Below are 26,375 nucleotides of genomic sequence, written 5' to 3' on the forward strand. Positions count from 1 at the left end.
GTTAAGCTATATGGTCAATGAGGAAAAAAAGGAATGGTTGGCTATTACTTGCATTATAATAGCAATTATAATACTACTTTCATTATTCATATAATAAATGGTACAGTAAAAAGGGAAAACAAAATCTGCCTCTGAAAAAATCACTGTTGTGATGAGCCTTGGCAAACACTGGATGTCACTATTACTCCATAGAACAGACACTATAGAAGTTTTTGTTTAATATGAGAAAAGTTAAGTCAGAAAATGTTGGTTGAATTGTATTTTCATGTACAGAAAAGATAGCCCTTTGCAGAACTTTTCTAATGTAAGCATGATCTCCACGGTGCTCTCTTCCTTACCCTCTTCTTTCATCCTCTGTGAGCAGCTTCAGGAGCTGATCAACTCTGCAGATCATGTGCTGCCCCATTGCTCCAGGATGCAGGTGGAAGACCTGAAGGCAAAGCAGCAGGCAATAGTGACCAACTGGAGGGCCCTGAAGTCCAAAGTGGAACAACGCAGGAGACTCCTGGAACAAGCCTACAAGCTTTATGAGTTTCAGGCACATGTAAGCACTTCTGCTCTTTGTCCGTCACTGCTCAGGGAAAGGTTGCCTGCAATGAGTGTGAATCAGAGGTGCACTTCCAATCTGGAAAAGGCTGCAAGTGCTCTCTGTGTTACCAATCAAGCATTTTGTGCTTGTAGATATTTAAAAAGGTATTAGAGGATAAGGATCTTTTTAATAGGATAATGATTTTTTTACCTTCTGTAAGAATAGAAGCTTCCGTCCAGAGGTTTAAGGAATAATTGTCAGCTGTCAGAAAAGGTCACTGCTTTGCAGGAGTAGCAGTAATCTTTTCAATGACTTTGTAATTTCCACTGAGTAAGAGTGACAAAAAGAGATGTTAATCTTCCATTTATAATGCACAAAAGTTTGCTCTCTCTCTATGGTTAACTTACCACATGGAATGTATCAAATACAACTCACTGATTTTTGCAGTAACCTCTCAAGCTCAAACAGTGACATGGATATATCAGCATAGCATCATAATCAGCAATGCACAGTAGCTTTGTCTCCAAAGAACTCAGCAGGTCACTGAGCTGTGATTTGCCATGGAATATTTTGCAAATGTCAGTAGTCTCGGTGAAGGTGCTTGAGCTACACCACTGCAGTTCCATAGATTAATGCTGCAAGCTCTGCAGGTGCTAAACCAGCAAGAGTATCCCCTTACATCATGAAGGGAGTTGCTAATGCAGATTTCAAAAATACATTTACATTCTTTTATTCTTGAACTGTTCCAAGTGTAATTATTGTGTCAATTCAAGATACCTTTTGTAGTTCACACTCTGCTTCCATTTTTAGTGGGAAGCAGAGAATGTCCAGAGTATGTTCACCTCTAAAAAACTTGCTGCAGGTTTATCTTAGGGTTGTGATCTGTACAAGAGAGCCATGTACATGGTTCTCTTTTTTTAGCATGAGAGGTATATTCAATTAATCCACTTTAAGTCTCTTTTAAGTGTTTAAATTAGCATTACCTGTAATATTCTATAAAAAGAAATAGTATATAATTAGAGATAAAGGATGTTTATGGCAATTTGGGTATTTTGAGGGTTTTCTTGGTTTGTTTTTTAACTCTTACAACTCCCATTATCATGTGCAGAACTGTCGATGGGGAAAATTAGTGTGATTCTACTGTTGTAGGTGACAAGTTCATTTGCCCACTGTCTTTCTAACAGTATCTAGGAGTGATAGGAAAAACAAGGCAAACTTTTAAAATGTTTTCTTCTATCATATTCTTGAAGTCTTCAGCCTGGAGGCATCTTCATCGAGAGGTGGTTCTTGGCGGATTTGACCATTAAAATGTAGTCACTCAGAGTTCAATTTATTGATTTACTTCATAGATTACATCATAAATCTAATTTTTGACTTCAGATAGAAAATGTTAAGTTGTCCCCATCCTCTGGGGACAACAATTTTTATTACTGGAATGATCTCAGACACCTTTGATTTGAATTTTGTCTGAAATGTGTGATACACCCTGTGATCTGAATGACAAATCCATAGCTCATTTCTTGCTCTGGCAGTGTGTCCTTTGATCTTCATGACTCTTAACATCATAAAACAAAATGACAAAGCCATGTGGCCATATTCTCAGTGACTATGCCTCAGGCAAGTCCCTGTCTCTTTGATGTCAGGTTAATGGTAAAAAGTATTCCCAATCCTCTCAATTATCACCTTCTTTCCTGACAATAATTCCTGAAGAAGTGAAGAGCTGGTTCTGCAATTAGGTACACCTGTCTTCCTGCCCAGATGGGACAAGGCAGGATCATGCAGCCATGGCTAATAACTGTAAGAATTTCAGACACTCTGGAGTAGGTTAGAGCAGCTTTGCTGCAGGATATCACCCAAACTGCTGAATGCAAAGCAGCGACTTTGCTACCTTTCGTCTTTCAGCTGTGCCAAGTGTTGCATAAACTTAATGCTAGTCACAGCTGTTCAGTGGACTTTTTTTCATGATATTGTTCATATGCGGTCCACAGGGCCTTTTTATTAAAAAATTATGCATAGATTAAGTGAAACAAACAAACAAACAAACAAATCAATTTCCATAAATGAGAGTTCTGCACAATCATCTACTATATCTCCTTACACACCATCAAGATTTTAATGTGATTAAATACCAGAGCTGGGCCTAGCTGATAGCACACAGCACAGCAGAGGGCTTCAAACCTTCTATGGAACTTAGTCAAGGAAGGTGAGTGCAGACACAGACTCAAAGTATTTCTGAATGATCTGAGGCTCTTATTCTGAAGTTTGTGCTAGGATCTGCATGATCAGAGTCAGGCTCTGCTTAGGAGTTTCCTGCAGACTGATGCCTACTCTATCCTTAAATATTGCTGGCAGGGGCAGGACTGTAACCTCTTATTGGCTCTTGACTTGTTCCATTTCATTATATATCCTGAGGCTTATGGATTTTTTCCTTAATGTTTAGCTCAAAGACTCAGGGAGTTTTAGGCATTTGTGCCAAGGGCAATGTCAGTGTCTACAGTGACATCCAGCTGTGTGAATGAATTAGTTCTACAAAAGGAAATTATGCCAACACGCCTGCACTACCATGGGCCCCTTTAAAAGGACCACAGTCTTTTAAAAGACTCATTTAGTAGCTGTGTTCACTGGCTTTTAAAAAGCAGTATCTTGGCTTTAAAGCCTGAAGTCAGGACCCCAAATGGGTCCATTTCCATTTCGTGGTGCTTTTCTGAGTTTTTTTCCTGGCTGTCTTTACAAGATTTTGATGATATGAACAAAAATGTATGGGTAAACTGGAGCAGCCAAGAATCTATTTCCATTACATAGTTTCCTTCAGTGAAAATGCCAGGAACCATTTAGAAGAGAAAAATTTTAGTTTTCTGCAATAAAAATGAATTTTTCTTCAGTACTTACTATAAATAATAGTATTTTAAAACACATTTTCTAAACCTGAATGACCATTTACTACCTAAAAATTGAATCAACTAATCCAGACATAGTTAAACTATAACAAAATTTAATCACCATATAGAATTCTTTGTATATCACTCACAGTCCTGTTTTTACCAACTGACACGTAAGAGCAAAACTCCTACTGCAGATTCAAATAAAATGTCTAAAGTAAGTGGCTGTTGAAGGTATAAAATCAAATGGAGAAAAAGGCATACAGAGAACATAAAATTATTTTTTCTTGCACAGTTTTCTTCCATCACAGTTAAAAAATAATCCTCAGGGATTTGTTTTAGCATTTGCATGCTCATAATTGCTTCAGACATTTTAAGTTATTGCAGCTGTATTTATTGGTTCATCACATTTTGAAAGCAAACCAGCATGACATACTTGTTCCTCCCAATCTCAGTCCTATAGTTCCACAAACCAAGAGCTGAATCTGTGTAGCTGATATGCTTATGCAATTTCTTCTGACCTGCGGTTTACCCTTTTCCCTCTTCTATCAGAGTGCACTTGTTTTTCACCTGAAAACTCTCACTCCTATCTTAGAATATGTGCATAATCTAATTTTCAAACAGACTTGTATTAGCCAAAGCTTTCACAGAAATGTAGGATGATACTAGTTTATCCTTTATGAAGGAACAACTTCGGAAAATACATTAAGAAAGATGGATTAAAGGGCAATAAATGACATCATGCTGTCACTGATATGGTATGACAGTTTGATTATGATACTACAAACCATGTAACACAGTATATAAAAATTCCAGCAGCTGGAATTAATCCTTATAAAATGCATAGAAGTACTGCAAGCACTAATGAAATATTTTATTTATCTATGATTTTATTACCTATTATTCACTTAAAGTTGAAGAGTCACCCAAAGGTTTTCCTGCCTGCTAACCTAAGCTTGAGCACAAACCTCAATTTTCATATTTTCTGGGGTTCCAGGTATGGGACTATTTCTTATGGACGGCAGAAATAATAAGGGAAATGAGAGCCAAGGAGTCTATTCGGGACATATCTACCAGCAGCCTGAGACTGACCCAGCATCAGCAGCTCCTGGCAGAGATAGAAGCACGAGAAGAGAAGTACGATCACGTCGTACAGCTGGGACAGGCCCTCTTGCAAGATGAGGAAATGCCATCAAAAGAGGTAACTCAAACTCCTCTGAGTTCAGTCATGCATATTCAGCACTGGACCCAATGTAACTGTGATTCTATATTGTATCACACTGTGAGATACAAAAACATGTACACTTACTTGTCCCTGTGCATGACCTACATTTGCCTCAGTCTTTTACCTACCTTGGGCACAAAAACATCTGCTCCATTTCTAACTTCAGCAGCAGATGTGTGCAGGCAACTCTTGAAGGTTCCCTGCAGCAAAGCTGGACTTCTTCAAGAAGTTCACCAGGTTCTGAGCCATGGAGTCAATTCTACCACCTTCCCAAACTGGATTTTCATGCAAAGGCTACACTTTGTACCACAGTGGTATACCCACACCAGAACAGTCTGCACAAAATCCTGTCAACCAAAGAATGAAAACACTCAAATATATGAGAGAGTTTAAAGATTGATTGAAACATTTCCTGTAGAAAAGAATTACACTAGTAAAATACACTCCCTGGAAATGAAAGATTTAAATCAAAATGTCAGTTTACTCAAGGCAAATACCTTCTAAGATTCTCACAGCACTTATTTCTTTTCCAGTATCCACCAGTTTAGGTCTCTCCTGATAACTCATTAACATGTCCCTTGAATACCTTCAAAAAAAATGCAGAGTTTGTACAAGTTACTCTCCCTTCCCACCAGCTATTTTCTGAAAATTTGCTGAATATTGCACTGTATGACTATGGTAACTAGAAATCTTGCTGAATGTAAAGTCCTTTGCCTGTAGAAAAAGGTAGAAAAAAATCATTCATAGATGGCCTGTGGATATACAATATTTGAAAGCTGAAGTTATGTTTAACCTTGTGGCATGAATTCACTGTCTAGAAGAATATGCTCTGCTGATAATTTATATTTTAGTATCTGTCACATAAAAATTTGAAGTGCTATAATAGCACTCTTAATGCTTACAGAAGAATTAGGATCTGATTCTTGAAGTCACACTTGAGAAACAGTTACCTTTCTTTGCTTTTGGTTTGAACCGCTGTACATGCTGTAAGAAGCACTTCTCCACTACAGGAATAGGCACCTCTGATATCTCTGTGCCCAAACAGTAGTGCTAGAACTTGTTCTACGTTTGTTTTTTTTTTTTTTTCTGTTTAATAATTTTGCTGCAATTTAAAGAGATTATCCACCACTCCACTTACTCCTTTCTTCTCTCAATTTACCTGGATCATGGGATATAAAGACCAACACATGTTTTTAATTGGAAATTTTATTCAGATTCAGCAGAAGCTACAGGCTTTGTTGGAAGAGAAGAAAAATGTATATGATGCATGGAAACAGAAGAAGGAATGGCTGGAGAAAATACACCAAGAACAAATGTTCTACAAGGATTGGGATCATCTTGACAAGCTCCTGAACTCGCAGGAGGTGAGCAAATTATAAACTTGAAATAAGCAGTAACTCTTCCAGCATGTAAACTCTTTCAAACTAAGAAGGGTACTACTGTTCAACTACAGCTTGAAATCCTTGTGCCTGTATACAGACAAGACAGTCTATTTTATTGGTGTTGTTTGAGTTGTGGTATCACTTGGAGACTGTAGCAAAGAGCAAGAAGCTCTCCTTTCTCATGGGGCTTAGGTGTGGAACAGAAATAAATAGATGATCCTTACCTGAAAGATAATTCATTGCAAATATATATGAGGGAACATATGAGCATCACAACAGAAGAGGGAGACAAGAGTCCACTTTACAAACAGATCTCAGCATGCCAGCTGCTTAACCACCAGCAAGTTTTGTAGGATTCAAAGAGAAAGGAAATTGTAAAGAGGGTTTGAAGGGAGTTGACTTTGTAGGTGTTGCTGGAATTCTTACCTCAGGCTAGGAGTTATGTTGGAAAAATGCAACTAATGGAAAATGGATGTGAGTTAATACAGGAAAGTGTATTGACTTCTCAGTTCTGCAAGGGCATTGATATGAGTGTATAGAACAACAATGAAATAATTTGTAAGGAGTATTAACTTCTGTTTGATTCAGTTGAGAAAAACAAACTAGTGAAAAAAGCCCTCTCATGAAAAAAGAGGGCAGATATAATCAATGCAAGGAGACAGAAGGATGTTGTTATTTTCAGCATTTTGCAGCTCTTGAAACAGATTTTTTTCACCATTATTGAATTATATTTTGTTTTTCTTCCATTTTCTTTGATTCATGTAACTATTTAAAAAGATTACAGTTCAAGGCCTTCCATTTGCCATTACAAAACGAAGTGCAGGCACTCTGCAAATTCATGAATTGATAGATTGCTGTAATTGTGCTGAGACTTGGCGTGGATACCACATCAATGGGTTGCAGGTTGGCAAACTGAAGAACTGACACAACACTGGAGGAGGTTGCACCTCTGGGTCATTTCTCATTAAGGAAAAATAATTCTTAATTCTCCAAGACCGCTGACAGCAAAATATAATGGGCTCTCGTGTGCTGAGCTCTGTTTTCCACCACTGGCACTAAATCTCTTTGGAAACTGACACTGAGCAGGGCCATGCAGTGATGCTTAACCCTTTGTGGCACGTGGGCCTGGAGCTTTCTGCTACTCTTTCCTTGAAGGAAATACATGTCTGCATAATTCCTTATAATTGGTTCTTTTGAGATGTGTGACCTGCATTGTGGAATTTGTGACATGAAGCAGAGAGTTTCGCCTAGGTTCAGGTTTCTGGAGTAAAATATTACATAGTTCTGCCCACTATTTGTTGCTTATATAGGAAATGACATGATTTGGATTTTATTTATCCCAATTCCCTACCAAGCAGTGGTACATCATTGTTAACCTCCTGCATAGGAGCTTATCAGGGAAAACGTAAATTCTACAAAAGTTTGGCCACTGTATTTTTTCTCTTTTCATCAGACTGATATCAGCCAACACACAGAGGCACTATCACTACAGCATCTGCTTTGCTCTATGTAATGCAGGGGTAAATGTGTAGGAAGGTACTCTGGGTACCCCTCAGTTGTGAGTCCTGGTTACAAAAGTCTATATTACTCATATGTGAAAGGGTAATACACCTGGCATTTCTGGTATGGCACTAGCACTTTCTCTACAGGTCAATAATGGCACTTCATATTACTTCTTTGTTCAGATAAATTTGCCATTGCCATAGGCTGTGGTGTAGACTGCCACAAAAGGGGTGGGTGTTTATCAGAGGCTAGGTAAATTCTCCTGGTGGGATCAGAAACCCCAAATTTCTTCAGCCAAAGCAAAGCCTGAGAATAAAGACTGTGACCTTGAAGACCATTAAGTGCAGTTCTGTTATCAGAATCTTTTCCCCAGAGTATCCTCTCTATGAACTTCCAACGAGTCTGATGCTCAGTTTTCCTCACTGACACTAAGCATCCAGAAGGTGGAAGAGTGAAGTGTGGATACTCAGCTGTCCCTTCCAACAGCTCTTCACACAGGCTACACTGTTCAGTCAAGCTGTCTTTTGCAGCTGCCACCGTCTGCCATGTAGATTAAAAAAAAAAAAAAAAAAAAAAGACGGTGGAATGATGTTCCTTAGTCACTACTTGGATTTCACTTTCCTGCAGTTGAAGAATTCTTGGAAGAGAAATCTATTCCTTTTGGATTTAACTCTGTTACTACTATATAGAGTTAAAACATGGCTGCATAGTGATACAGACATGCAGGATGATAGGAAAGCAGTTTTTTCAAACATGTTTTTTAAAAAAGCTCAGCTAGAGCATCAGCTGAAGACTCTCAAACATTTTCCCAATGGGAATTTCATCATTTGCTGCTTTCAGAAAGGACAAAAAGAAACTCACATTCAAAAAGGATTCCTATCAGGCAAACAAATAGAAGCAATCTCTCCACCCTTTGCATTTCTTTTGACTTTTCCATCTGAGTCAAGGCATTTCACTTCTTATGTCTGCAAAATGTCTGTGTAAGGAAGCATGTCATAATTTTTCAATCCTGTTTTCCCAGTACTTCATATCCCATAGACCAGAAGCAAGAAACGGGGGAAGGAAGAAAATAACAGAGGAGTATTTTAAACTAAGAACTACTACTGAGAATTGCTCTTTCATTCTCTGTCTGCGCCACTGTGACAGGTTTGACTTTAAGCCAGCATCTTCTATTACATCCAAGTTACTTAAGCCTTCAAAGGATTTCTGCAGAATATCATCTACCATTGTTCTGTGCTAAAGAAAACAGAGCACATGTGGAGAAAATTAAGCAAATATCTAACTTTTTAAATTTTTTTATTAATTCAGTTGTGCCATCAAATGGAACTTCTATGGCATTCTCTTGTAAGAGCTGCAAACTGAGATCTCGTCATGCAGAATGCAGACAATTAACAGCCAAAAAAGGAAAAAATCATTTTTGCTTTGAGCAGAAACTGTGTCCAATACTCTCTGCTCTGTTCTGATCTTTTCACGGCAGGAGATCCATTGCTCAGGTTAGCTGCTTTTCTTTTTTTCACAGATGAAATAACAGCGAGTTTGCAGGCTGTCTCTGGCAGGCACTTTTGGCTCCCTCCTACTCTGTCTGCAGTCTCACTGTCAGAACACTCAGGGAGCAGAGCCGTATGCTCCGTAATTTATCTTCCAGCCCATCCCACACTCATATCGCTTTGCAGACATGACAAGAGGTGGTAGCAGTTTTAGAAGAGCTGATATTTTTTATTTTGAATGTGGATTATTTTTGTTCATCTTTTTCTTCCTGAAGAATGTTTATTCGTCTCTCATTCCTTTGCTTCAGAGGAAGAATGGAAATTTCCAGTGCCAAAGGAAAAAGGATTAGGGCTTGGTTTTAAGCACAGGGGGAAAGGCAAGCTTCTGTGGCTTTGAATTTTGCACCATTTAGGACTAAGCTTCAGAATGTCATACAGGGACCATCGCTGCAAACCTTCATCTGCAACCTACGTCTCCACTGTGGAAGTGCTACTCTCTTCCTGTAGAACAACTCCACCTCCTCCTTTTAAATCTGCTGTGCAGGACAGGCCTTTTCAAAGGATGCCAGTGCCAGCTTGGCATCCTCCCACTGGTCAGTCAGCTGCCGAGCTTGCTCCAGGAAATGCCATTTCACCACCCAGCAGTGTGTCTTACTGCTCAAGGCTAGATGTCATCCTGGCACACACAGACCAGAGGAAAGGTTTTGGGAGCACTAGTCATGGTGTCAGTCCTTCTGATGAGACATCCACGTGTTCCAGTGCTTGCAAGGATCCTTGGGGCCATGGAGATGAGAGGTCTGGCACTCAGTCAACATCTGCATCTTACAAGCAATATTCAAAAAGAGAAAAAAGTGCCCATCATATTTCCCCTGGAAAAAGTGATCCCTTGAAGCTTGCTCTGTCTTTGCCCTCAGATGTTCTTTCCTGCAAAGCTCCATCAAGCTGGACATCACGCCTAAACGTTGATCTCTCTGCTATTCCAGCTGCTTCTCTGCTCCACAGCAAAAATCTGCATACATCACTGGAACCTTGTGATTCAATGCCACACCAACAAAGCTGTAGCCAGTGCAATGTTCAAATGTCAAATGTCCACGCTTCAGTGAAGCTTTACATTTCAACGTGCAGCTTGATGATAAAGCCTTTTCGAGCAGGTTCCCATGGAAGCAGTCATGCTCATTCAAGTCTGCTCGTGACACAATTAGAGAAGGTGCCTGAAACTCCCTCTGGTCTTCCAACACGATCCCAGAAGCCAAAGCAAGGTTTCCCATCAGGTGGGTCACCAGCCCTTCAAATCACAAAATTTCATGTGACTTCCTCCAAGTACCCTGGCCTTACCCAGCAGACTTTATCCAGAGATATATGGCTGTCCCCAGCTGTGCTGACTGCAAGAGAAAATTCAGCCAGTGGGAATGAAATCATGACCAAGGATTTAAGTCCAGAGCTGATTGTCTTTCAGAATTGCTCCTCATCTAGGCCAGAGTTTAGGAAGATTCCATGTGATGGTCTAACACCTGCTCATCACAAGGTTTCCAAAATCACCTTGATACTTGCCACTCCTTGGACTGCTATGCCTATCCAGGTGGTAAAAGAATTTAGAAGAAGCCCAAATCCAACAATCTTTATCAAAACACTTGATTCAGATAGAGCTGGTCCACCCTTTCACCCTATGGAGATTGGGGCTGGCCTCTCTCTATCAGTGAACCCTGTTTGCTGCTCAGGATTGCTTTCTAGCCATTGGACAAGATCTGGTTTGAGGCCTTCCCAGGAAACATGCACTGTACAAAGTGTATGCCCTGACAACCTTGTGACAAACATACCAGCTCACAGCACAGCTTCAACTCACAGAGACACAGAGCACCCAGGCTGTCCATCTGTCGCCGTCAACATTGCATCCTTTGGATCTGGGAGGAGAGTGGTGAAGATTTGCATTCCATTCTAGGAACATTTGCAAATAGGAGATCTAGATGTGTTCAACCAATCCATATGGATTTCTTTTTGTGTGCATCCTGCCATGTTCCAACTCCCTAGAGATGACTTGCAAGACAATGAGAAAGCTGCTTGTGTTCTGCTGTCAACAAGGCTGCAGCTACAGCTTGATCCATGCCCAGTGAAGATAAGGACTCTGCTCCAATCGAGCTCTTTAAGAGTTTCATTTTAACCATTAGAGTGCTGTTGGTAACACAGCACTCAACTGCTCACAGACTTTGCATGGTTGGGCCATAGTGCTCAGCACTTTGGAGATTGAAGACTTCAGAGCCAAGAGCTGGTTTTCTTCTCTGCTAGGTTGGACTTGATGATCTCAAAGGTCTTTTCCAACCTAGTCAATTCTGTGATTCTGTAGTCAGTCTGGCAGCTGGAAAAAAAATCTTCAGTGTAGTTTTTCTTAGTTCTTTTCTGTTTCAATGTTTTCATTTCTTACTTGTCAAATTATACTGTATTTCTAAACAGTTAATTCCTGGGTTTGTAACTTTAAAAGTAAGACTTGCTTTCAAAAGCCAAAGTATTTAAGTATGTAGGAAGAAATCACTTTTTTCCTCTCTTAGAAAAGGAGAGGTACCGCCCTTTCCTGAGGGAAACAAAGGGAATTTAATGTCCACAGCATGTCAGATTTGGATATCCCAACAAAGTTTCTAGCAGTGAAACTATGGGGGGTTTCAGAGGAATTTAGTCTGTTTTCAGACAATGTTTCATAAGTAAATATTTAAATGATGATCATGTACGGGTGTAAGATTCTAAGTATTAGGTCTAACACCTATAAGGATCAATACCGCAAATTTTGAAGAAGGAGGAAATAGATGTGAGGAAGCAGCCATAGCAGTTATCAGAAACACATTGATTGTATCTATGCTTTTCCCACATATATTTCCAATATCAGATAACTATATTCTTATGCCAAGGAGACAACATGCAGTGGGGGGAGGGAAGGAAATTTTAAATACATTCAACATCAGAATTTTGCCTATAGATGGTGAGAACAGATGCTAATAATACAGAGATGTCTGTATGATAGAAAAAAATGTATATTTTCTTTTTTATAAACAACTTTAGTGTGTTTTATTCCTCTTGTGGTTATAGTATGATACCTTCTTATAACTTTTACTGAAATGAAACATAGTAAAACATTTTTGTGAACCTTATATAGTCATGGTATCAAGACCAGTTACTTACTTTGCTAAAGCAAATTTCAGATTATTTTCATTATTGTTTCTAGTATTTACTTTTGTCAGAATTAAGTCAAATCAAACCTTATTTTTCTCTGTCTTGGCAGATAGTTTGGACTTGCTTACATGCTTTAAGCCAAGGTTTTTAAAACTGATAGTGATTCAGACTTTTAGTACATGGTCAGAACAGAAAGATTTTCTGTGGCATTCCTGAAATCTCAGCAGCAAGCCCATGGCAGGCAGTGAGGGACAAGATCTCTTGAGCCTGTTATACCGTGAAGAGCAAAAGCAGATGAAGGAGGTGGATTTGCACAAATGCCTAAAATATATTTTATTCTAGAAAAATAAAAACTGCTCTTCTTGGAGTACAAATTTCTTTTGGGGCTGTGTCATTTTCCAGTGCATGTAAATGTGAAGTTGTGGCACTGAGAGAACATAGTTCTGATAATGACTGAAACATTTCATTCAGTGTTTCTCCAAAAGCTAGAGCTGGCAGATGCTGTCTCATAACTGTGTGAATAGTATTGGTTTATTTTAAAAAGTTTTTTTTAAATTGGACTTTACTTTTAATTCGGCATTAAGTTGTATGAAAGAGGTTTCTGCTTTCTGGCAGCAACTATGCAATTAACTCAGAAATAAAGAAAAACTCCTGTTCAGTAGGGATAAAACTCTGTTTCTATGCTTTACATTGTTCATAACTTGAAAATTGATTCCAGAAAATCTCAGAAATCTCAAAAACCATTTTGTGGTCTTAAGCATCTGTGGAAGTCTTCACTTGAAAAGGAATCTGTTTTATAGTGAGTGGTCAAGTCTTTCATGCTTTTTGTGGCTGAATATTAAATTCCCAACAATGAGCCATGATTCCTAATAGAAACAATCTTGAAAGAAGGTTAATACCTGATGCACTCTGTGGGAGACCCTGGTAGGTTACCTGAGGAGAGCTGTGCAGTGTTTTGTATTTGAAATCAATGTGTCTCGTTCAGAGCAGAAGTTAGGAGACCTGTAAAAGTGTGCCAAAAAGTGAGCTAATTGGCGACAGGCCAGTGTTGTGGCATGGGGAGCCAATTTTTATTCTGCTTTCAGACTGGTATAACAAATGCTTAAATGAAAAAAACGTTGTGGTTCTGATTAGAACAATGGCTGTCATAAGATTTCTGTGTAAAAGACAAGTGGAAAATGTTTATCTCAGCAGCTCTCCAGGCAGCAGCGCTGTTGGTGCTGCAGGGGCTGCTGTCCTCTGAGCACCTGGCCATTGCCTCCCCTGCAATGTACGCAGCCACTTCCCTTTTGAGAAATTTTCTTTCTGAGCACCAGTTTTCCTACTCAGTGTCAAAACTTGGGTTGCCAAGAGCACTTGCACAGACTTCTACTTGGAGGACTTAGCCCAAAGTTTTCAGTAGTCAGGAGGACTTCTTCCCACTGCTGCAACATCCAAAAGAATTGAGCTTTCAATGCCCAGTGTCATTTGTGCTCAGTGGATTTCTGTGGGAGCTAGGCAATGAGCTCTCCAATGGCAGCTGCTTATGAGTCACCACCCCACACCCCTGCTCTCAGATGTCTCTCTTCTCTTTCTCTAAGGAAAATAACCATCTTTACCAATAGATGTCCCTTGCCTTTTTCTTCCATCAGAGATACACGAGCAGGAAAACTAACAGCTGACCCTTTCTTTAGGTATCAGTTTCACTGCTAACATTTATTAAATAGAAGTCCTGGAGGTAAATCTTTTTTGACCAGAAATGGTAGATAACCCACAAAATATATCAAAAAGCTACAGAATTTTTAAAGCAGTGTTTAAAACACCAAAATAGAGATGCAGCATGTGGTTCTATGTCTGTGTTAGCAGCAGTGGTATAAATACAGATGGTAATTATAAGTGGTTTAATAAAACATTATAATAGATACACCTGGAGCCTACACATTTTTCTTTAAAAGAGCAAAGTAAATCCAATAACCTTCTAAAAAGGATCTGTCTCATCACTCCATGCACTTGATGAGTAGGATAGATCAAAGGATTAAAATTTGAATGAAAGAGTATCCACCTTCTGGTGGCAGTTGTAACACACAGAGGCATAGCAGAGGTATTAATGTATTTCTTTAGACATTCTGGTGAATTATGGGCCAGACTTACTATAAACTTAGACCTGTTCTACAGTGGCCTTTCTCTCTTCTTGACTGCAATTATTTTGATGGGAATGGATTACCACAGAGCAGCTTGAAAATCTGGTCTGGGCATGATATTTATCTGCGCAATTTTCTGTATGTGCAAAATATTCACAGCCCAAAACTGGGCCAAGTCTGACTGTCAGTCCTCTTATCCACAGCCACCAAGGAGGGCTGAGTGGTGGCAGCAGTAAAAAAGTCCATTGAGTAGCTGAAGGTCAAGCATCAAAGCAAGGTAGTGGCTGAAATATGAGGTTGGTCCAAGGCCAACCTCAGGGCAGGATCAGTGCACCGCAAGGCAGCTCTGGAGGGACTGATGTCCAGGGCTGAGCCTCAGAGAGATTCCTAGATGGGACCAGGGGTCCATCCAGGGCCTGTTAGTGCAGTCAGACCCTGGAAAGTAGGTGCACGTGTGTTCAAACTTGGGGAGCCTTTCCTGCAAAAGATGCTCTGTGGAGTTAAGCAGTCAGCCAGAGAATTAACATTATGGCTGGTTTTCTAAAGTAGCTGTCAAAGAACATAATTTCCCTCTTATAAAAAAAACCCCACCCTATAAGACTGCTCCAGGACTGTGATGTTTTGCAAAGCAAGATTAATCTCTCTAGATGTTTTTTTTTTTTTTCTTCTGCGCATCTATGGCTTAAAGGCACAGATTTACCCGGGTCTTTTACTACCATTTTCCAAAATGTTTACCAGTTGTGCTGTTTCACTGATTCTATTCTGTTTCTTTCCTTCCTCTTAATTCTTTCAGACTATATAATTGATTTGAAATTCTTCTTCTGTTAATTGCATTTTACCCAGGCAAAATTGCTGGTTGGAATTTCTCATCCTTGTCCAAAGACTTGTGATTCCATCAGCTCACAGAATGGATTACACATTACATGCTGCTGGTAAATTCAATTCCTGCAGCCTGATTTCACAAAATCTGTCCAGCCATAGTCACTTTAGTGTGAACCTTATCCATGGGTAGTCTTTGTTCATGTCCAATCAGAGCCTGTAACTGGGGATTTTATCCTGCTGTTGCCTCATCACTGAATGAGAAAAAAACCTGTGGGCAATTGCATCCAACGAAAAGGAATAAATTCCTGTCAACCTGCAGAAAAGCATAGTTTTTTTCTTGATAATAGATAACTATATTCTTTATTCTTTTGCATTTGGCAAAACTGAGTATAACAGAATATATGGGACAATAACTGGACGTTTTTCTTAACATTAGAACAGAGTAAGGGAACACTGCAATGCCTTTGAGATGTGTGTGAATTAGTTGGAAAATGTGCACATTTGCACAGTGTTAGAAGATGCAGAGGTCAGATTCCTTAAAACTACATTTGTTATTTTGGACTAAAGTCTTTCTACATTAGACACTGGTAGAACAGGCAGTAAATAAAATCAGTGCAGGTAAGTTGGGATGATGACCTGAAAAAATTACAGATGTAATGCAAGCTATGACATCTTTTCAGGAGCAATCAGCTGCATAAGTACAAGATGGGGACAAGGTGGTCTGACATCAGTTCTTCTGAAAAGTTTCTGGAAGCTCATAGTGAACTTGAGGTGAACATGAATTCATGGTGTTGTATAAAAGACAAGCACTACATACAGGCACATGCTGAAGATTGCAGCTTGAAAGGCATTCTGCTGACTTCATAACCTCATTGCTTATTGCCACTTGTTGCATCAAGTCTCAAAATAAGTGGAAATGGAGAAAACCCAGAGGAGAGCAATAAGAATAATCAGAATCAAAGGGACACGGCTGTTTGGGAATGATTGATCAGATCACTGTAGTTTTAACCTAGAGAATACAGAAATCCCAGTACACAAAAAGGTCTACAAACATGCACTAGGCTGAAGCAAACATAAAAGGAATGATCTCCTCAGTGTGAAGAAGCGGGTAGTATGTAACTAAGTGTAGCAATAGCCATGCATTTTCAGGCTACATGTTTGGAAAATCCTGCTAATGGCTGAGATAATAAAGCACTGGTTTAAGTTGCTCAGGCAGGCTGCAAAGCCTCTGTTATGGGAACTCTTCTATGAAGGAATCATATGGACATCTGTCAGACATGACCACGATCTTGCTTGGGATTGGCTTAGACCTCTGTAATTCACTGTTTTGTGACTTTGTGATTGTGATAAGGACTGACAGGTCACTTTCCTTAGCCATACCTGTTAATGCTTCTCTTTCTTGCTCAAGACCATGGACTTCAAATAATTAATTTCTAGCTTCTGTTGCCTCATGTTCCTTTTTTTTCCTCTCTAGTGTACTCTCCACAGGCGAATTAATACCTCTTCTTCATTTTATGAATCAAGATTAAGGGATAATTAATTCACTGAGGAAAAAAACAACTCTTTTTATAGGTTTATTTGAAAAGCAGTGACCTTGGAAGATCTGTAGATGAAGTAGAGCAACTGATAAGGAAACATGAGGCTTTTGAGAAGCTTCTGGCATCACAGGATGAGAAGGTAAAAAAAATTAAACATCAAATATTATACCAGCTAAAATTCTATGAGATAAAATGATATATATACTTTTTTTTTTTTAAATCTGGTAACACTTTGAATTGGTGACAGGTGTGAAATGCCTGATATGCTTGAACAAAAGGTGAAATGGGGAAGCTTAGGCAAATAAGAGGCAGAGCGTTGGAGAACAATGGTCAAAACAGTCCATGCCCAAGTCCTTGCAATAGATAGGAAAACCACTCAGTAAGCAGAATGTGGGGACTTACAAGAAGAAATATTTAAAGCAGGCCATATTGTATTATGCATATCAGAAGTTTCTGCTTTTTTCATTTAAAAAAATAGCGACTTTTAAAACAAATAAAATATAATAGGTATTTTACAAAACACAGTAGGTATTTTGACACTTAAAAAAAGTTGTCAAATTACTTAAATATGCATTTGGTATACAACAGCTGTACTAAATAGGCAGCCTCTCTGCACCTTTGGAATAGATACTGAATTGCTCACCTGTGTGTAAAGGTATCTGCCTGGCTGGTGGCCACTGCTGTAACTCATCCAGGCTAGGGCTAAGCTTAAATCTATGGCCGTGCCTGGGTTCCCCAGAATGAACTCCCAGGACTCTTGCCAACTCCCTGCCAGACTGATTGCTCATTTTGAGAGCTACCTGGTTTCCAGAAAGCTGGAAATAAAATCTGAGCATTCATGGATGTCATGCTTGCTCCATGATTCCTTGCACTGGCCACAATTGGAACTCCTGAAGCTACGATTTTAATTAATTTATGTAGTCAGGATGCACCATAGCATCCAGTGACAGTAATTCCATAGATGTAACATAGCACAGGATGAGGGGGAATGCTGGTTAACTTGTCCCTGATGTTCTTGGTTCATTACAGGAAAAAAAAAAAGATAATATTTATAGCTATGAAAGGAGTTTGATTTTGTTTCTTTCACACTATTTGGAAGCATAAAAGTAATTTCAGATCCGTTGCCTCTTCAGATGTTGTCTCTTCAAGAACAGGCAAGCAGGTTGGAAAAGAGTGACGGACTGGAAGGGCAAAAGATTCAGCACAAACTGGATGTCATTCATAAGAGGAAACGTCAGATCAAGGATCTATCCCAGAGCAGGAGAGAGAAGCTGCAGACTGCCCTTCTTCTGGCACTTTTCTACCAAAACTTGGAAGAGGTAAGAAGGTTTTAGACTGGGATGGGGATGTAAAGCAGAGGAACTGCCTATCTCTGTTGGACGAAGTGCTCACTTTTGCCAGACATTATTAAGTGGATGATGATCTACTCTGATGTGCCAGCTCCTGCCACATTCACGCAAAAGGATGCTTCAGTGCCATTCCTGTTACTATACTATTGTTTTGGCATTGTGCCTATTACAGCCACTTCACTCATCAAAAGCTCTGCTAAAATAAAACAGTTGGAAGGAAAACTGCAAGCTAATACATATTTTTCCTTTGGTAGGAAGGAAAATGTATTTCAAATCAGGATGAACTCAAAGTGGAAAGCATTATGGCCTGGGCACCAACCTTTATTAGCGGGTGCTCATTGAAGGCCTTGAGCTACTGTCGACTGGCCTCTGCAAAACATGCTGGTCTCTGTTTGTCTCCTGTTCTGGCCTTAGTCCTGTAACTGAGTAGCTCTGCTCTGTCACTACTGTTGGAAAGACAAACTAGGTCAGCTTTTCAAAGGGCAGCACAACTTGTGTGACTGAGAGCTGTGCTGGCATAAACAAGAGCACACAGTCCTGGGGCATATTTTCAAGCACTCTTGCTGGTCTGATATCCACCCCTTCTGCTTCTGTGTCCAATAGGATGTCCTCAATGGTTTATAAAACCAGAGCTATATTTTTCCTTTTTCTTTTTTTTTTTCCTTTTTTCCTTTTCTTTTCCTTTTTTTTTCTTTTTTTTTTTCCTTTTTTTTTTCTTTTTTTTTTTTTTCCTTTTTTTCTTCTTTTTTTCTCTTCCTTTTTATTTTAATAAAATTTATCAGAAATTATTTATGCACCCAAATATTAACTTGTATTATTTGGTTATACTTTTACCATCCCGTTATAGAAAAATAGTGGAAATTCACTGATAATGGCCTATCCATATTTTGGACTAGCAGAGGAGAGTGGATGGACTGGATGGTGCATTGCACAGGGGTTATAAATTCAAAAAAGCAATTTCCCAAAACTCTCTTGGTAGAGAAATTGTCAATGCCCTTCTAGAAATACAATCAACCCATTAGATAGGAATACTTATGCATTTCTTTCCATCTCTCTGTAATTTCAAATCAGTGCTTGGGCTGGGGTCCCCCTTCAGTCTTGAATCACACACTTAGAGCACAGGATTTGGTCCTGGATAGTGAAGAACATTTCCCTATTCTCATCCACTTTCTCCACATAAATTCAGCCAAGAGTTCTTTGTGGGGTTTTTGCTCTGAAGGTTACGTGCTCATTTACCTCACCAACATAGAATCATTGCCTACTGCTGTAGAATGTGAATGTCACCAAGGAATCAAAACACAAAAATCTTACAGTAATATCTTTCTTGCTCTTTGTTGGATAGAATGGAATGTTTAATTTGATTTTAGTTATATTCTGGGTGTGTACAAGTTCATGTAGGAGAATGGTCCCCACAAGAATGGTAAATTTGGAGATGAGTTTTGAGTTTGGCTGTGAAATCAATGTGGTCATTGCTTATTCTTAATTGTTAAGAGAACAAGACCCATAGCTCAGGTTCCACTCCCCTGAAAACTCTCTGTCCTGCAAAGATGTTAAGGAATTTCTACTGATCAGACAGAATTTTTTGTGTCAGCTGAAATTAGTGATCACTGTCTTCATTAAAATTCTTCTAGTTACTCTCTAGAAGTAATTACATAGAAAACTACCCACATTAGTACAATGACCCACAATGATCAGCTCCAGTGAACATGTGCAGTTTACAAAGTAAAACTCATCTTTCTACAGTAGAAATATGGTGCTTTTGTCTCATGCAAATAAGTGAGACAGACTTACAGACTACCCCATTTCCAAAAAGTCTGTAGCTCAGTGTTAATCTGGAAGGCAAATGAGAAAGTTGCTACTTAGAAATATGTGTATTTAAGTTATAGCAGAGGGAATATTATGAAGTTAAAAGTTTTGACTTCTAAAGCTGGCTCTGGATTTAAACACTGACTTTGAAACTTGCTCATGGTATTAGTAATACTCCCTTTCCCTTTCATCCTGTACATAAGAATAAAAAAAAACAATTACAACTTTATCTCTGGGGAATGAGGGAGAGAATCATTTATACACCCAAATATTAACTTGTATTATTTGGTTATGCAATCAGTTGTTATCTCTTGATATTTGGAGCAGGCACATCCCTTAAGTATGCTTTGCATACTTCTGTCATTTAAAAAATCAGTGTCATTTACCATTTGTACTCGTGAGGTTACAGTAACTGATATTTTGAAATAGTAAGTTTCTAAATGGGTAGTGCCCACATTTTTTATGACTTTCATAGAAATAAGTCTGATCTTGTGCCTATAATGTACATAATCACTAGTTTTTCTGTTGTCTTCAATGAAGTGAAAATGGCTGTCCAGACAACTGTTAAGTCTTTCTATAGAAAGATCTTGGGAAAACAGATCAGCTTTGCTTCACATCTGAATGTGGGCGTGAGGCCAGGAGAAGGATCCCTCACTCTCCAGAACCATCTTAAACAAGGCTTAAAATAAACCAAGGCAGTAAGAATGCAGATGTTCAGCCTATCATTAAAGCCACTGCTTCAAATTAAAAAGTACGAGAGAAATCGAACTTGAAGTCACTTTATCCTGGGGATTGGTTCGTTTCTCATTCCAGCTGTATGGATGAGCCTCCCATTCAAATGAAGAGTCACTTAAGTGACACTAAAGTACGAATGTGTGGCTGGGAATGGGAGAAGGCCATCGAGGACCGTGTTGGAAATTAAAGCAGCACATAACAATGTGTAGCCCTGGGCAAGTTTGACGTGGCCTGTTTGAGTCTCTAACTGTGCTTTGGAGGGAAATGTTTTCTGAAGAGCACAATCCTAGCGAAAGCTATTTTTGTTTATAGAACCTCAGCAGCTGAAACAACATTTCAAATCATTAATTAGCAGAGAAAATCCTCCAGCTGACAAGTCTTGTGTGCACGTAGTGCACAGTTCCACAAGGACAGCCAAGATATTTTGAAACTAATAAAGCTGCCCTTCAATTTGCAGCTCTTGTGTTGTCAAAACATTACATTGCTTCACTGCTCTGAGGACAACAGGATCAGTTACAACATTATGTCAAGTGTTCAGTTCTCAGTGTTTTGATGGATAGAAAATATTTCCTTCAGTGCTAAGGGCTAAAGTTCAGCAGAACTTAAAGAAAATCATGGAAAACTTGGTACACTATTCTTCATTTTATTCTGCATACTTTAAAATCCCCTTAAAAATTATTTCTTAAGAGAAACGTGTGACATCTGCTTTGTTAGCTCTCACAAATCATCTGCTTTTCTGAATCTGATATTCCTGACAAGATCATTTTGAATTTTATGAAAGCAAACACAGTTGTATTTCCTTTCAAATAAGCTGACTAGTGCTTGGGCCCCATCAGCAAATCTTTATTTCCATTGCATTTTCCATTTAGGTCTCACAACACCACTGATGCGAGGAAAGGTTAGTGCTGTCATATAGATGAGGCACTGGATTCTAAAGAATCTTTACCCAGTTTGCAGGTCGGTCAGTGACAGAGATACCAGATGAAACTCAGAGCCCTAAACCCCCAGACTCAGTGGTCATAATCTCATTTTAAATGTATACCACATTAAGGCTAAAGGATTCTTTCTACATAATTTAGAAGACTCTATAATTTGTTACTGCCTTGTGATAAAATCTGAGGTATTCAAGGAATTTTTCATTACTCCTGTGGTCAGATAAAAATTTGTTTCATTCCTACCTGCTTTTAACAAAGTAAAATAAGTTCAAAAACTGGAGATGCACTTCAGCTGTCAGCTACCACCAAATGTATCCAGCCCAGGTACAGACACTTGCACAGAATAGTGTCATATCCTGGGAGGAGGCCCCAGGACCCCAGGAAGCTGTGATGCCAACTCAGGTGCCTCTCAATGTTGCAGGCAGAAGATTGGATCAGTGAGCGCATGCAGAAACTGGAGGATCCTTCCATACAAGACCCCAGCAATCTGCAGGACAAGATGAAGCTGCTGCAGAAACATCAGGTCTTTGAGGCTGAGATTCTAGCAAATGAAGAAATCATCACAGCTGTTAATAAGGTGACCCTCTCACTCTGTTAATGCTTTTACAGATTATTATTGCTCATCCAAAGATAGACAGATTGATGAAATGTAAAGGAAGAGGAGCTTGGTCATCACTTCTGCATCAGTTATCCTACTGGTGTGCCAAGAACCCAGTTGCTTTGCCATGGAAATGTAAAGCTGTAAATTTACAACAGAGAGATACTTTATTTGCTCCATTCAGGGAGCTTCCATCTTCCTTATAGCCTAAATAGGAAAATATACACTGACTTCTTCCTTGCCTGACATAATTACTCCTACAAAAGACAAATACAATTTCATGCCAATTTGTGAATATTCTTGATGTAACTGGGTGAATCATATAGCTAAAGGGCACAGTCATCTGTAATACTTGGTGTTCCCATTTCATGGATATCTTTCTTGGCAGGGAAATATTCAATCTCAGTGTTCTATGGTTCTAGATTCCCCCCAGATGTAAAAGCTTTCCAGCTGGCTTTATCATTTGGGTGATAAGAATTTATATTAGTAATCTATTGTTCAATCCAGGTGTAGGAAGGTGAAAGAGTCCTCCTAGGAAGGTCATGCAATGTGGTAATCCCATTAAAAATGGGGCAACTTTAACTTCTAATTTCTTCTTCTAAATGTGAAGAAAGGAGAAGCCCTGGTGTCAAAAGGCCACCCAAAATCAGGAGAGATCCGTCGCCAAGTCCGCATGCTTCAGGAGCACTGGGAGAAGTTGAAGAGAGCTGTTGCTGCTCGTGGAAAGATGCTGGAGGATAGTCGGGACTTTCTAGAATTTCTCCAGAAGGTGGACCAGGTGGAAGCCTGGATCAGGGAGAAGGCAAGTGGATTTTAGTATTTAACCCAAACAGCACTTTAAAGACTTGCTATTTACCAATGACATTCTGATAAATGTGTCATCTTCCGGGATATTTGGCTAGTGATTTTTGACTGGAAGAATCAAGACATGTTCTACAAACACTATGAAAGGAATGACTGAACAAATTCTGTGGAGTCTGTCCATCTCAGAGTCAATTGGGCAATATTAGCACATCTTCTCATGTAAACTGTGCACATGAAGAGTTTGTGATTATTTGTAGCCAACTCTTGTGTCTCTACTGAGACAGAGAAATAAAAGCAGATTAGAATGGAAGAGCATTTGGCAGCTGGCCCTCACTCACATTGTATATCAAATCTGAAAGTTTCTCTTTCTGGAAGTGAAGGAAGAATCGCTTTCAGTCAGAGTTGCTTCCATAGCCAGTAATAGATCAAAAAGGGAGTTGGGACCAAGTCTCATAATTACCTAAAGATCAGAAGAGACTATTTCAGAAAATGTAGGTTGGTGATTTATAGACACATCATAGAACTTACTGCATCAGGATAAGCACTGGGAGTTGCTGTGTTCTTGTACTCCTCATCTAAATATTTGTCTGTTTGCTGCTTTTATTTCCCCAGGAGGTCATGATTAATGTAGGTGATGTAGGAAATGACTACGAACACTGCCTGCAGCTCAAGAAAAAGCTGAATGAGTTCCGTGGAGCAACATCAGGGGTAAGGAGTGTTTTTCATGCTCATGTCTTGCATGGCTGCAAGCAACAGGCAACTTTTCAGTCCAGTTAGCAAATAACAGTTCCAGTGCTCTGAGGAGGTGTAAGACCAAAGTGACAGGAAACATCATTACCTCAAAAGACATTTAAAAATACAGAATTTTCTCTTATTATACCTTCTGCTTTGAAAATATCTAGGCAGAGCTGTTAGCCCCTCATGACACAACCTAACATTTCAGACTTCATCAAGTGACTGGAAAACTCACTATATGAGCCTGAATTTTAGCAGATTTTGTTTCGTTCATGCAGTCTACAAAGTCACAGTGATTTCCACCCAAAAAAGGTTTAAAAATGTTTGTTTCAGCCATGCTTGTTTGAATCTGAGAACTGATCTGGACCTTCCATAAGCAAGCCTGTAAAAAAAAAAAAATTGTTTTCTCTGTTTCTATCTTTATTTCTCCATTTTCCTCCTTCTGAAGAATGCTCTCTTTCTCATACTCCTTCATCCAAATTAAGCATGTAAATCTGAGAGCCTCTGTTTATACAGCACACATGGTTACTCATGAATCATAACATTAATAACCAGACATTTAGTGAAACAGAGCAGTGGTTTACACTTTGGATAACAGCCATGTGACAGGACAGCTGCACTCTTCACCTTTCAGTGCTGAGATCTCTGTCCCTCTTTTATGATGCTGAGTCATGCCAGCTGCCTCTCCTGCCTCCAGTGAGATGTATCAACTTGGGCACCAAACCTGGGGAACAGGAGCCTCCCTGTCGTGTGTTCACCTCCCACCAGGAGAGCTGTGAGGCCATATATTGAGGGGATGCATTTGCAGCAACCTCTTGTTCTCTCTGTTTATGTGAACTGTTACAGATGAGAACTAAGAGATTCTGTGTGTCACACAGGAAAGAGTACTGTGCTGATTTGCTAGGCTGGAAATTGAGGGAAAGGTCTGGAAAGAGATGTGTTAGGAATTTGAGTGATGAGTGATGTTTACTCTAATGTAGTCTCCTAATATTCTTTATCCTTTGTTTGCCTGTTCTCTTTTTGTTGATTCTTGTTATGGCAGCTCCCATCTTCTACTTTTGTTGCCTAGTAGCAGAAGGAGACAATCCTCTTCTACGCAAATTAGCAGTGTACATATGCCTGACACCAGGGAGAAAACCCTGAGCTCCCTATTCCAGAGCCCAGCAGAATTTCGTGACAGTGCATTCACACTGGATTTGGATAGAGAGCCAAATTATTTGGCTTCAGCACCAGGGAATTAGTAAATTGAAGAGACATTCATTATACTCACCAGCTGACTGTGAGATAAGAGATTAAGCAAGGGCTCTTCTACAGCTTGTACCAGCCAAAAGAAGGATGATTAATAGAGCAGAAACAACTCCGTGTTCCTGTCAGCATAAGCCTCTGAATAGGAATGTTTTTCCATAAACTAAGGTAGATCTTATGTGTCACTCTTGAAACTCTTGGCCTTGGACACTGTGAGCTTGTGGCCACTGCTCCAAACATGACTCCTGCAGATAAAAGTCATGCAGTTATGCCCTGATAGCTGATGCTCAGTTATGCAGTGCTTCCTAGGGTGATACAAACAGAGGAGGCTGATTCTGGCACAGTGTGTGCATCCATCCAGGCTGGGTTTTCCCACTAGAGAAATCTGAGCTCAGTATAGGGAGTAATCATCCTGCATTGATGGCTGCCAGACTTTCTATTCACTGTGCTGCTATTATTTCCCAGGACAGGGATGAATATCTGTCTGCTGGTTTTTCTCATTTGCTTTATGGCTGTCAATGATGGTAAAGCACATATGGAAACACAAATATTAGTATAGATGCAGTATAAACAAAACACACAGTGGAGTGAGTATTTACATTAACAGTGTGCTGGCATCTTGCAGCTGTGCTCCTTTACACCAGTCATTGTCTCCCTGCTAAACTTGTGATTTATTTGTCCCAGAAAAATAAAGAATGGTTTTGAATTTTGGAGCAGTGTTCAGTGTTGGCCGTCCGTAGTGCTCCAAAAGAAAAGTTATCCCACTGTGCTCCAGATTATATGAGCAATGTGCAAATATTATCCATTCATACCCATGCATGGTATGTGCATGGGAAGCAAGTCTCCTGGAAGTCTTCACCCTAGAAGGAAACACAGTGGCATAAGTTGTCTAGGATTCTCAAGGCTGTATGGATTTTGAGCCTGTTGTCGACAGTACAGAAGGCATTTGAGGACAGAAGCTCAACTAGATAGAACAGCCAGTAGGCCCAGGAACCCATGGGTCACTGTCTGTCTGACAGAGGAACAATCTGCCACACATCAGCTGTTCACAGCAGCCACTTATGGAACCAGCAACTGCGTCTGTGTTTCTTCACAAATGAACTCCTGTTGGAATATCTGGCTTAGAAATGAGAGTCTGAGGGCCCTTACCTAGACCAAGATCATTGTTACATCTAGAGCTATTAATGTTCTTTCTTGCCTTTACTGTGTTCTCATCAGGCACATGGTAACACCAGCATTTGTAGTAGGGCAAGCTCCATGTGTCTGAAATGTTAGTGAGGTAAAACCCTTTCTTGTTGCCGCTTGTGTTTATTTTCACATCTCGGTGGAAAACTCACTCACAAGCAATTTGAACGTGTACTTTTGTTCCCTTTCTCATTTTACAGGAGTCAACAGTGGATGATGCTCACATCAGGACTATCAATGCCCTGGCCATGAAACTGGAGAGACAGAACAAGGAAGAAACAAAGACAATCTATGAGCGCCGAAAGCAGCTCAATGAGAAGTGAGTATGCTTTCCAATGT

The 26,375-nt window shown here is 39.6% G+C and overlaps 1 protein-coding gene across 1 annotated transcript in view; it reads left to right on the forward strand.

Moving 5' to 3' along the window:
* Positions 1-26,375, forward strand: part of SPTBN5 (spectrin beta, non-erythrocytic 5) — an 89,996-nt gene that overhangs the window by 34,094 nt on the left and 29,527 nt on the right. Inside the window, exons 31-39 of the mRNA XM_083864565.1 lie at positions 365-544; positions 4,406-4,609; positions 5,848-5,997; positions 16,679-16,783; positions 17,778-17,963; positions 21,891-22,046; positions 22,678-22,869; positions 23,484-23,579; positions 26,237-26,355. Of these exons, the coding sequence (XP_083720691.1) occupies positions 365-544; positions 4,406-4,609; positions 5,848-5,997; positions 16,679-16,783; positions 17,778-17,963; positions 21,891-22,046; positions 22,678-22,869; positions 23,484-23,579; positions 26,237-26,355 (1,388 nt within the window). The remainder of the gene's footprint in view (positions 1-364; positions 545-4,405; positions 4,610-5,847; positions 5,998-16,678; positions 16,784-17,777; positions 17,964-21,890; positions 22,047-22,677; positions 22,870-23,483; positions 23,580-26,236; positions 26,356-26,375) is intronic.

Source organism: Zosterops lateralis (genome assembly GCF_965231275.1).
Source record: "Zosterops lateralis genome assembly, chromosome: 6".
Taxonomy (NCBI): Eukaryota; Metazoa; Chordata; class Aves; order Passeriformes; family Zosteropidae; genus Zosterops; species Zosterops lateralis.